The 11,974-nt window shown below is 42.3% G+C and overlaps 1 protein-coding gene across 9 annotated transcripts; it reads left to right on the top strand.

Moving 5' to 3' along the window:
• Positions 1 to 386: 386 nt before the first annotated feature.
• Positions 387 to 10,346, top strand: ubtf (upstream binding transcription factor). 9 transcript variants are annotated; one of them, XM_050069888.1, is made up of 21 exons: positions 387 to 762; positions 3,145 to 3,218; positions 3,552 to 3,724; positions 3,829 to 3,912; positions 4,006 to 4,161; positions 4,254 to 4,318; positions 4,422 to 4,548; positions 4,634 to 4,744; positions 4,864 to 4,997; positions 5,092 to 5,233; positions 5,323 to 5,364; positions 5,474 to 5,581; positions 5,728 to 5,883; positions 5,993 to 6,139; positions 6,356 to 6,466; positions 6,554 to 6,642; positions 6,741 to 6,930; positions 7,021 to 7,068; positions 7,163 to 7,216; positions 7,320 to 7,436; positions 7,533 to 10,346. In XM_050069888.1, the coding sequence occupies exons 2-21, from the start codon at positions 3,167 to 3,169 to the stop codon at positions 7,659 to 7,661; spliced, it is 2,235 nt and encodes a 744-aa protein (XP_049925845.1). In that variant the 5' UTR covers positions 387 to 762; positions 3,145 to 3,166; the 3' UTR covers positions 7,662 to 10,346. The 9 variants fall into 9 exon arrangements, with proteins under 9 accessions (XP_049925845.1, XP_049925848.1, XP_049925847.1 ...); XM_050069891.1 differs by having other exon boundaries at positions 3,145 to 3,203; XM_050069890.1 differs by lacking the exon at positions 387 to 762 and adding an exon at positions 798 to 1,010.
• The last annotated feature ends 1,628 nt before the right edge of the window (positions 10,347 to 11,974 follow it).

An 11,974-nucleotide genomic window follows, 5' to 3' on the forward strand; every position in this document is an offset into this window, starting at 1 on the left:
AGTCAACTTTCAGGTCTGTGCCTGATCCTGTGCGATGATGGCAATATTTCCGACAGCAAGGGAACGCAGCACAGTTTAACAAGGCCGAGTGCCTGAAAGTCATTTGTTTTCCCCTGAATCGGCCTGACTGGATTGGACGGCCGGGGGTTCCGCCCACAAACACACAAGGTGGAGTTGAAAAGAAACAACATGCTGGGCCAAAATGAAGCTGTCAAACAGCCTCTTAGTATTTGCTAAAAGAGGAATCGAGCAATGTGAAAATGCATGGAGGCTGCTTTGAAGACCTTTAGGACACTTCTGTCTGAAGTGGAAATCTGACATTGATGAGAGAAAATTAGTGGGTAAACTTTTAAAAATAAATGTTAATAATATTAAGTTAATTGTAAGATGAGCTGGTTGCACGTTAATAAGACAACCATTAGCGCAACTTTAATGCAACTGATCAAACATTCGGGGTGCAAACTTCGGCTGCAGATCAGACATGGCCGGCCTACGGGAGTAAAAAATAATCGCCCTTGGTTGGGTTCAGAAACAACGGTGCGAGGTCGGAAAAAATGGATGTCTCCGCGTAGCGAAATGGTTGGATGGAGAGAGAGGAGCTGCTGCGCGTTGAGTGGAGGGAGACGGCGAGTGAGATGGAGGCGGGGGGGAAGGACCATCTCTGCGGGGACTGGAGCCCAGGACCGACGGCGCAGTGCTGGCTATCGTTCAACCCTCCCCTTCTTCCTCCACAACGACACCGAGGCTCGAGCCGAGAGACAGGTAAGCCAACAAAACAGCCGCTCGGTTTCATAATACGGTGAGAGTGCGCGAGAAACAAGCCGGAATGAGCGTTAAAAAACCCGCAAACCCAACATTTAAGGTTTTGTTTTCCTACAAAGCGGCTCGGTCGGTGGAGTCTTTGTAGTAGCGAGGTAAACCAACGGCTGAGGCAGGGTACAGACGAGGTCGGCCATAGCCGAATTTCTTGTCCTCAACAGCGGGGAAGAAACTGGATATAAGACCCGGAGGTAACTGTGGTGTTTACTCAAAATTACACCGAGCGACTTGTGTATGCTAATTCCCGTCATCGAAACTCGTCTGTTTGGGCTGTAACCGGGTTATTTGCGTGGGGGAATCGACGGTGGTTTCCGCGCCGAGACCTCCATGCGGCTGTTGGCGGAACAGCCAGCCGCCTCTCTCGGTTAGCCATCAGGGATCTCGGTTTAATATCTCACCGTGCAGAGACTCGCCCTCTCTCACCCCCTCTCTCTCTCACCGACTAGCCCAGCACCACCGACGACCTACCGAGCTCGGTGAACCCGCCTTCTTGTCCTCGCTTATGCGCTTTTTGGATCGAGGGAAGGGAGTCTGCAACGCCCTGGCTTTAGGTTTAAGCTCCGTATTTCTGTGTTTGCAGTGCGCCATTGGACCTTGTCACGGTAGGTTTCCTTGTAGAGCAGAGCTGAAGCATGGCGGACCTGGAGCTGTTTGTCGCGCCAGAGAAGCCACTCAGCCTCGGATGTTAACATGTTTCCTTTGAGCTGTAAGATAAAAATGTCGGTACTGTTAAACCGCGTGATAATGTAGCCGAAACCGGTAACAGCTATCCTAATATTAAACTAAATCGGAAACTAAGCTAAAGGATGTAACGTTTGACCAATTTTTTTAAATCATTTTCTTCTTTCTTCCTGCGCCTCCGCAAGTCTCTCCAACCCACCACCATCAGATTCATCTCCGACATTATAATTTGTTACAATGTGTGGTTTTTTTTCGCGGTTGAGTCTGTCATAAATGTAACAAAGTAAAATGGTGGCTATAATTATAACAGTTAACGGTTTTTAATTATTTGTTGTAAACAGAAACGTAAAGCCAGGTCTGCCTCCAGGAAACAGGGTATTCTAATTAAATGCATTCAAGCTTAACGTTTTAAATTAAATGCTAGCATTTTAAAAATATATGGCTGTCAAATTAGTAAAGAAAAGTCTAATTTAAGCTTCATTTGGTGTACCAAGTTGCCCTTGGCCATAATGCCTCAGCTTCCAGTTTTTTCCTCATCCACACATGTTGTATTTTACATTAAATTCGAGTAATATTAAATGCTCTAGCGACTCCGGGTTCGCGTTTTGGCAGCTCTTTAGTTACATAAATGTAGGTATCGATGGTTTGAGTGTAGCTAGGTCACACGGTGGACACCACAGTGAGCTGGGGCCATCAAGGACACGATGAACAACGAGCAGCCGCCATCATTGGAGCACAGCTCGGCTACGCCTCGCTGAAGAATGCACTGGGTTTTGCTGTAAAGTCCCAGTATTCAACACAGGAAACCGGATAAAACTGACTGTTGTCACACTTTAAACACTTTTAATAACTGTAAGAAAACATTATGTCGATTTCGGTGCTCCAGTGCGAGTGCGTGTGAAGAGAAGACTATAGGGTCGTTATGGCGGAGCTAGATCCGCATCCATCGGTGATGAGGCGCCTCCACCGAGTGGCGCATTTGGCTGCAGTGCTTCCAAGCCACCATTCCCCCATGTCGGAGACCGAAAGCAGATCCCCCGTCCGTGGTCAGCTGGTCGCCTACAGCTGCATGTCTGTCCACGTCCATTCGCTTCCTCCTTCCGTGGATCCTCCCCAACCTCCGCTCCGACACAAAATCCTCCATTACCGAGCGGACCGGGCGAGAAAATGGTCGCGCCTGTGTGTTCACGATACTTTTGTTGTGGATTAAAGGACAGTACTAATGCGTTAAATTCCGGCTGGCGAAATTTGCTCGACGGAGACTCCTGTTGTCGTAGCTAGTTGTGCTAGTTGGAGCCCTCCGCAGTGTTATTTGAGATTTGAAGCCGTCACAAGCAATAGCCTATGTCTCACCATGTAGCGTAAACGTTTAAGGGGCGGTGTAATGGACATAAACCATTATGTCGAGGCAAATTTAAATTCCACCACATGGAAACATCTCAGATTTACTCTTATATCACCAACATATCACAATTTTTAACATTTACGAATAATATACATATGAAATTAACATTGACGTAAAAAAAAACATTTTTGGTTTTAGGTGCATTTTCTGAACCTAGTTGTTACGATTTACAGTGTTTTTTAATGATTAATGCTATGGTTATAGATATGTGATTTTTTTTTTTTTTTTTGCTTTTGTAGATACAAAACAGCACACCCTCAAATGAATGGAGAAATGGAGGCAACTACCCAAGACAAAGGTGGGATTTTAACAAGTATGGAAACCATTTATTGATCATCCATAACACATTCACAATAATACATCTGCTTTGTACAACTTAGTATATTATATTATATGTCATATATATTTTATTAATGCTCTTCATAGGTCATTGCAGAAAATATAATAGTGACACCCTTTGAAACTAAAACATACCAGAATATGAGTATTGCATACGTAACAGTCACTGTATGAACATAGGGATGTCTTTTCTCATGAGAATGATAATTGGACATCATTTTAGACACACAAAATTGTATTATAGTTAGTTTTGTGATTTAGTAGACAGATTAGCATGTCTTTAACTTCCTTTTGGTTGTCATCACAGTGTGGGCACAGGAGGACCTCTTAAAACTGCTGGAGGCCATGAAAGTTGCCCTGCCACAAAAGGACCTCACTAAATATAAAACATCAGAGTCCCACCTGGACTGGCAGAAGGTGGCTTTCAATTCCTTCACAGCAGAGATGTGTAAGCAGAAGTGGCAGGAGGTTTCAAAAGAGGTGAGCCACTTTAAGATTGTATAGTGTGTTAGAGTAATGTAGTATTTGTATTGGTTGTTCGAAAGTTAGATTTGTAATACCTTTTTTGTCTGCCTGAACCACAGATTCGTAAATTTCGGACTCTAACAGAGCTGATATTTGATGCCCAAGACTACATCAAGAACCCTTACAAGGGCAAAAAAATAAAGGTGGGTTAAAACACACAGTTTCATCGACTAATGAAGAACTAGCAGTTATGAATAAAATTCACACTTTTATTTATTTTTCTTCATCATATACAGAAACACCCAGATTTCCCCAAGAAGCCTTTGACTCCATACTTTCGCTTCTTCATGGAAAAGAGGGCCAAATACGCAAAGTTGCACCCTGAGATGAGCAACTTAGACCTAACGAAAATCCTCTCCAAGAAATACAGGGAGCTTCCTGACAAAAAGAAGGTCAGTCAAAAGCACCTGAGCCACAGCTAAAATAAATTTGATAATTGTTCTCAACTCACTCATTTCTAACAGAAATCTTTTCATGGCTACAGAAAAAGTATGTTGACGACTTCCTAAGAGACAAAGAAGCATTTGTGCACAGCATGATGAGGTTCAGGTGAGGTTACCTATTACTATTATTTATGAACAGTGGGGATATTAGTCATACACCTGCAGCATATTAAAGATGGTAATTGTGCTTAACTGTTGTGTAAATGCAGAGAACAACACCCAGATCTTATGGAGAGCATGACCAAGAAAGGTTCAAATGCACCAGAGAAGCCCAAGACGCCCCAGCAGCTGTGGTATAACCATGAAAAGAAGGCCTTTCTCAAGACACGCCCAGACGTATGTTTTGGCATTTACAACACAAACATGCAAAATGCACAATTGTACGATTTGAAAGATGTTAACTCTCCCTGTTTGACACCAGGCGACCACCAAAGACATTAAGGACAGTCTTGGCAAACAGTGGACGCAGCTGTCTGACAAGAAGAGACTCAAATGGATCGCCAAGTCCCTTGAGCAGCAGAAACTGTACGAGGTAAGACTACAGCACCGCGTGGTGTGTTTTTGAAATGCAAGGGCTGTTGTGGTATTAAGAGCAATGATGACATCCAGTCCATCTTGCTTTAGTTTGACACTGTGTTTGCAATATTTCAGGGGACGATGAGGGAGTACATCCAGCAGCACCCAGAGTTGAACATGACCAATGAGGATATCGTCAAGTCCACCCTGACCAAGGCCGAGAGGCACCTCAAAGACAAATCTGATGGCCGACCGGACAAACCACCTCCGTGAGTCAACACTGCTGACACATCTGTACAATGCTGGTTGTAGGCCGCGGCCCTGCGAGTGAGTTATTTAAATATAATGTGTTTGTGCTTTCAGAAATGGTTACTCAATGTTCTGTGCGGAGCTGATGTCGAGCATGAAGGATGTACCCAGCACAGAGCGTATGGTGATGTGTAGCCAGCGGTGGAAGCTGCTGAAACAGAATGAGAAGGATGCCTACCAGAAACGCTGTGAACAGGTGAGTCCAGAATCATCAAGTGTGATAATTAAAAACACGAGTACTTTCGTTTTTTTTTTTCTAAAAGTCTTATAATTGCTCTTTTTCAGAGGAAGAAGGAGTATGAAATTGAAATGAACAGATTTCTCAGTGTAAGTTATATTTTGGTTTCTACTTCAGCACTTTTTTGTTGCAGCAATCAGTGTTCTCATATAAGTGTGAATTTCTCACATGTATATTCTGTTCTGTATGGATGTGTAGAGTTTGTCAGAGGAGGAGCAGACTCGGGTTTTGTCTGAGGAGAAGATAGGTTTTAAAAAGGGTGGAGCCAGCAGTCCTGCTGCCAAAAAGAAGGCCTCAAAAGCAAAGGTAAGATCAAATATACACTCTTCAAACTGCTTTTTTCAGTGCTGGGTGTCATTTTTGGTTACCACTTTGATCACTACAATATAATTTCACCCAAGTAAGAAAGTAGAGCACCCTTTTCTGATGTTCACTTTCTCCGTAACCTGTAGGCCAATCCAGAGAAACCCAAGAGACCAATTTCAGCCATGTTCATCTTCTCCGAGGAGAAGCGTCAGAAACTGCAACAGGAGCGGCCGGACCTTTCTGACAGTGAGCTCACGAGACTCCTGGCTCGCATGTGGAATGAGCTGCCAGACAAGAAGAAGGTAATGTAATAGTAGAGCAGATCACAGGTGGCAAATCATACTGATATGTACAATTTGTAATCTAATTTTCAAAATATCATGTAATGATCTAATTGTCTTGATCATTCAGGAGAAGTATAAACGTCTAGAAACAGTCCTGAAGGCAGAGTCAGAGAAGAAGGAGAAGGAGGATCGCAGTCGTCTGCCGGACCCACCTAAGACTGCCCAGGACATCTGGCAGCAGAGCGTCATAGGAGACTACCTGGCCAGATTTAAGGTACGCATGACTTCTGCTCTCAAGAATACAAAGTGGTAGCTTTGTTTTGGCCCATTACACTATAAACACTGGTTTAACAGGTGATACAAAGAGTACATGTCCTAAAAAGGCAGAGAAATCCGTGCTCAGTGTATTTTTGGCAGATCGGTAAAGTTCAAGAAAATACATGTGAAACTCTCGCTGCAAGTGCATTTAACGTGAGCCTTTGCTTTGCAGAGTGACCGGCCAAAGGCACAGAAAGCAATGGAAGCCACCTGGAGCACCATGGAGAAGAAAGAGAAAATAATGTGGATCAAAAAGGCAGCAGAGGACCAGAAACGATATGAGGTTAGTGTCAGTTCAGTGACGTCCAGCAGAACTCCACGGTGTGTTCACACTACCAGTGAGAGCTAACAGTCGACTTCTCCTTTACAGAGAGACCTGTGCGAGATGCGCTCACCCGCTGCCGCCATTGCCTCAGGGAAGAAGATGAAGTTTGAGGGTGAACCCAAGAAACCACCATCGTAAGTCTGTCACATCTCCCCTACCTGTCTGTGCTGCCTGTTGTGTGTTGTACTGAAACCTCTAAGTTGGGATTTTTCGCTTGCTTTTGACTCTCTAGAAACGGATATCAGAAGTTCTCTCAGGAGATGCTGTCCAACGGAGAGCTGAATCACCTCCCGATGAAGGAGCGGATGACTGAGATCGGCAGCCGTTGGCAGAGGTTACCACTGAAGGAGAAAGACCGCTACAAGAAGATCGCAGAGGAGAAGCAGAGACAGTATAAAGTCCAACTGGAGCAGTGGCTCGCTGTAAGAAGTGGTTGATTGGGGAAAGGGGACATTCTGTCAAGACTTGTTGGACCCCTGACTTATCTAACATACACTTTCCTTCCTCCACAGAGCTTGTCCTCGCAAGAGAGAAACACTTACAAAGAATATAACTCACAAGTAAGTCAGTTATTTCAGTCACAAGCTGGATAAGAAACTGCACCGTGTTTCTAAAACTGTAATTTAAAACTGTTTATCTGTTTGATGTTATCAGAAAAGAAGAACTACAGCAAAACCAGGAGGCCCCAAGGCGAAGGCCAAGAAATCTGTAAGCGCAGTCTCTCTCATTCTTCTTCTTGTCTGATGTATCAGCCGTAGTGATGTCGTGTAGTGATGTGTGTCAGCCATGCCTGAAAATCTCTCTCCCACAGGACACAGAGGAAGAGGAGGACGAGGATGAGGACGAGGATGAAGATGATGACGAACGGGAGAAGGCTTCCTCTGAGGCAGACTCGTCCAGCGAGGATGAGGAGGATGACGACGATGACGTGAGTTGCATCTGTCTTTGCCAGTACGCAGGGGTAATGACAGGAAGTGGAAGCTGATTGTGCTAAATATTGTTTTTTTTAATTGTTTGTTTAAAGAAGGAGGAGGATGATGACGATGATGAAGACGACGACGATGACGATGAGGCGGAAGACAAGGAGAACAAGTCGGAGGACAGCAGCAGCGATTCAAATTCACAGGGGTCATCGGACTCGGATTCGGACTGAAATGGGCCGACGTCTCCGTGAGATGAACTGAGCAGCGCTGAGCTGAGCCAAGAGTCAAGGGAGCTCTGCCACTGTGCCAACCCTGCTCTCCTCCCACCACCAGAGGGAGCCCCTGCATCACCTCATCCACTTGACACTCACCCACTTTTATGTTGCTGCATTGGTGGTCTACTCATGGAGGCACCCTGCCCGTATGTCCAAAATCAGTTCCATTCCCTCCCTGGTGTGACGGTCATCTCACAGCACAGGCCGCTGACGTTATGCCAAAAACAGCATCCCACTGGTTTGGTGATGTCATGAACATTTCTGATGTGGTTTCAATCTTGACGTACAAGTTTTAATGTCGAGGGTAATCGATTACCCTCCAATGTTTCTGTTGTCATTCTGGTAATTAGTTAAAGGTGGCATGAGTTGTGAACAGGCTTCATAGAGCCAAAGAACATAGTATGGCGGATCACTTTAGGGAGCGAGAGGGGGGGAGGGGGGTGTGCAGGGTACTGAAAAATTGCACTCTTCAGAATGTTTCCTTTAATTTTTTTTCTTCCCAGTTCATTGTCACGTTTGTTCTCTATTCTCAATTTATGATGTAGATTTTTATCATTTTGGTTCTTAAAGAGGTGGTATTTTTTCAGGAAAAAAATCAAGCCATTATGAATGTCTCTGTTGCTGGAAAATTTCAGTACTTGTTACTAACCCATGTTCTCATTGATAAAGGTAACAGTGCCTGTATAAAGTGTTCACCCCCTCTTGGACTTCATGTTTTTTTGTTTTACAACGTCGAACCAAAGTGGATGATTTGTTACTCAGTGGTGTAAAATGACCCCTTATTCAGCAATATTTAAGGAGAAGTCACACAGAGGATTTTCCAGTAATGTTACAAGAAAATCTCTGCAGATGTATCTAAATTACGTGCAAGTAAAAAAAAAATGATTACATAAGTATTCACCTCTAAATGGTTAGTAGACTCATCTTTGGCAGCAGTTACACCCTGGAGTCTGTGGATCAGTCTTTACACATGTGGACACTGCATTTTCACCCCATTTCTTTTTGCAAAACTGGCCCTATTCTTTACATTTTTATTTTTACTTATTGTCCGACTGCTATTCTGTTCCATTAATATGCTTTTGTAGCCTCCAGATACAGTTTATTTACTGGCCACGGTTAATTTAACACAAGTTACCTCCATTTAACCTGTCAAAACTTTTGTAATCACTTAATTTATGTTTTAAAGGGACTTAATTTAGGTCAGTTTGTGAAGGTTTGTTGTGTTGATGAGGGTCAGAAAAGCCTACTTGCATCCACTCTGCCTCAGAGATGTAAAACATAAGATCCAGTGGTGGTGAATACTTTGTATAGGCGCTGTTGTATCCATCGCCATGTGTCTGTCATTCAAATATGTCATGTATCAAACTTAACTGACGTGTTGTTCTCATTAATCCATCAGTCTGGAACAATTCTGTTTGACTCGGTTAATTCTGGCCCGACAGTAACACACAGTGTTTACTGTGTGACCGGAGCAGTTTGTCGTTGGAGGGACATCACTTGTTGTCCTCATGTAGAGCTCAATCTGACTGTGTTTTTAAAGAATGCGTCACACAGTCGGTGTATGTGTCTCCTCCTGAACTGTCGTTTTACGTTTACGGTTTATTTGAGTCGTTAAAAATGTTTGTTTTTATTGTTGTGTTCTGATCCATCTGGAATCATTTTGTGGCTGTCGAACTGAAGGGTTTTCATAAAAAAAAAAAAAAAAAGTTTTGAATTTTTATTGGTATTGACTGTAATCCATACGGGTTTCAGTCTAATGCTTAATCCCAAAAAAAAGTGTGCACTTAATGTAAATCTGTCCCTCTGTGTGAGTTTGTGTGCATGCCTGCACAGAACTGTGTATATATGAGGGTGTGAGTGTGTGTTTCTTTGCTTTAATGTGTGCTGTTTTTACTGTTTCTGTTGCATACCATGATGTGACTGCAGCGTGCATGTTTGTGCCTGTGTGGGGACGTCATACCAACACCATGAATGTAGATATTGTTAAATCTTTTAATTTTTTTTTTTTTTTTCCAAAGGTCTTCAGTAATTTTTCTGCTCGGCGCTGTCGTGTCATTGGTTACCTGAAAACAGACTAATGACTGTCGTTTTGGGTCCACAGACAGATGAGTACATGGCAACTTAATAATCTGTTAGTAATGGACTGATTTTGACCATTATGAATCTCATCACTGTCTGAAACAAAAACCAGCGTGGACTATTTAAATAATTCGGGGAGGGGAAAAGGAAAAGCAATTGCTGATGTTGATCAACGGGAGTTTGTAAAAGGGATTTGGGGAACTGAGTTGCCAGGGGAACTGGGGTTAAAAAAAACGGTTGTAATTTTCCCTGTAAATACTGTTTTTGTATTGAGTGCTTATCGTTTTTTGTTAGTGCTTTAATTTGGCAAACCCTCATCTGTGATTTCTGAGGCCAGTGAGTTTTTCACTCACGCAGGGAGAGTTTTTGGTTTCATTCACCTGTTTTAGTTGTATCTTCTCTCCCTTCTGTTGGTTTATAGAGATATCTAAGACAGTAAAGCTTTACAAGTTTGTACTGCTGATCATTTGACGAAATTTGATGTTTTCTATAGCTGAGGGTGTTCTTATGTCCTTGTAGTTCAAGTATTTGGGCAAATTAAAAAAAAAAAAGATCTTTAACAGAAGTCTGCGTGTTCTGTTTTAAGCTTACACAAGCAGGGCGGGGATCACTGCAGTATGTGGACACACCTGGGGCTATTTTTTATGGTTTGTCTAGACCTCTTTGTTTTCACTGAAAGGAAATCATAATGCCACATCATACAATGATATTTTGGACAATAATGTGCTTTGGAGCTGAAACAATTAGTAACTCATTTTATTATCTATTTAAGTCATTTATCAAGCAAAAATTAACAAAATTTGCCACTTCTTGCTTTTAAAATGTTAAATATTCTGACTTCTCTGTGTTAAATGATTAAAAATGAATGGCTTTTGGTCCTGGCCTTTCAGTAAACAACTATTTGAATTGGTCAACTTGCACTAGGGGAAATGGTGATGCCATTTTCCACTATTTCTAATATAGACCAAATATTTCACATATAATTGACTATATAATCAATAAATTAGTCTATAATCATTAGCCACTGTCCTAGTGTTACTCCAACTTATAGTCAACCGTTCAAATGGCCACATTAACCTGGCCAAAAAGAGGTTGCGGGGCCCCGTTACCCTCCCTAACTCAAAATCTCTGTGTTACGTTTGTCTTTGCTGGAATACTATTGACAGTTTAATTAAGCATTATTCTCAAAGTTTTTTGGGTTGTGTCCCCTTAGAACAAAGTATTGCCTATATGTGACCCCTTGTCACGAGTGCAGTGGTGTACTGTAGTTAGGATGGGCCCCAGTGCACGCTATTAAGATGGACCCTAATGCCAGATTTTACATCATAACAGCTATGGTATTTTATAGTATCAATCAATCATCACTGCAAAAACACCAAACAAAATCAGAAATTATTCATTAAATGGATTTTTAAGACACAATGTAGTGTAGGCTGGGAAACACAAACTGAAGGAATAACAACATAAAGGCATTAAACTAGTTTCATGGGTGTCCACATACTTTTGGCCGGATAGTGCGTATTGTTGTTAGAGATGACCTCATTCAACCACTCAGGCTCAACTATATGATCCCAGATAACATGAGAACATGTAATGTTCCTTTATTAATGTCTTAAGTGGATGGTGAAACCTGCGACCTGCGTCAAGTCTGTCAGTGACACCGGAAACACGCTGCTTGTACCTTCAAAATAAAATCATCAACAGGGCTGAGCTGCGTCATTTTATTGGCTGGTCTACGAACATTTTGGCTAAATGCAAACAAAATAAGAAATTATATTTCACCACTGATAATGACCAGAGGTAGAAAATACAGTTACTCAGGTACTGTACTTAACTACAATTTTGAGGAAGCCTACTTGTAGACTATTTTAATTGGGTGTTTACTAACTTTACACATCTACTCCACTACATTTCAGAAAGAAATACTGTACTTTTCAGTCAACTAAATTTATCTGACAATTTATTTTTCACCTTAACAAACAAAACATATGATCAACTTATACAATATGATAGTTATTATTATTACAGTAATGGCAGTGGCAATCACATTCAGTGTGTAGTCTGATTGCTCTCAGTTTTTCTTGTGTAGGTCCAGCCTATGTCTCCCTTGTTGACCACACACTCATTTACTAACTTGCCATTAAACTGGTAAAGGGAAGTTCTGTGTCTTTTTGTGTTGTAGCACACTG

The sequence above is a fragment of the Epinephelus moara genome, chromosome 18 (genome assembly GCF_006386435.1).
Source record: "Epinephelus moara isolate mb chromosome 18, YSFRI_EMoa_1.0, whole genome shotgun sequence".
Classification (NCBI taxonomy): Eukaryota; Metazoa; Chordata; class Actinopteri; order Perciformes; family Serranidae; genus Epinephelus; species Epinephelus moara.

Excerpts from the sequence above, each read along its gene's own strand:
- ubtf (XM_050069885.1), top strand. The coding sequence starts at position 2,423 with ATGGCGGAGCTAGATCCGCATCCATCGGTGATGAGGCGCCTCCACCGA. Across the intron at positions 4,745-4,863 it reads AGCAGCAGAAACTGTACGAG|GGGACGATGAGGGAGTACAT; the intron begins GTAAGACTACAG and ends GCAATATTTCAG. Across the intron at positions 7,069-7,162 it reads ACAAAGAATATAACTCACAA|AAAAGAAGAACTACAGCAAA; the intron begins GTAAGTCAGTTA and ends TGATGTTATCAG.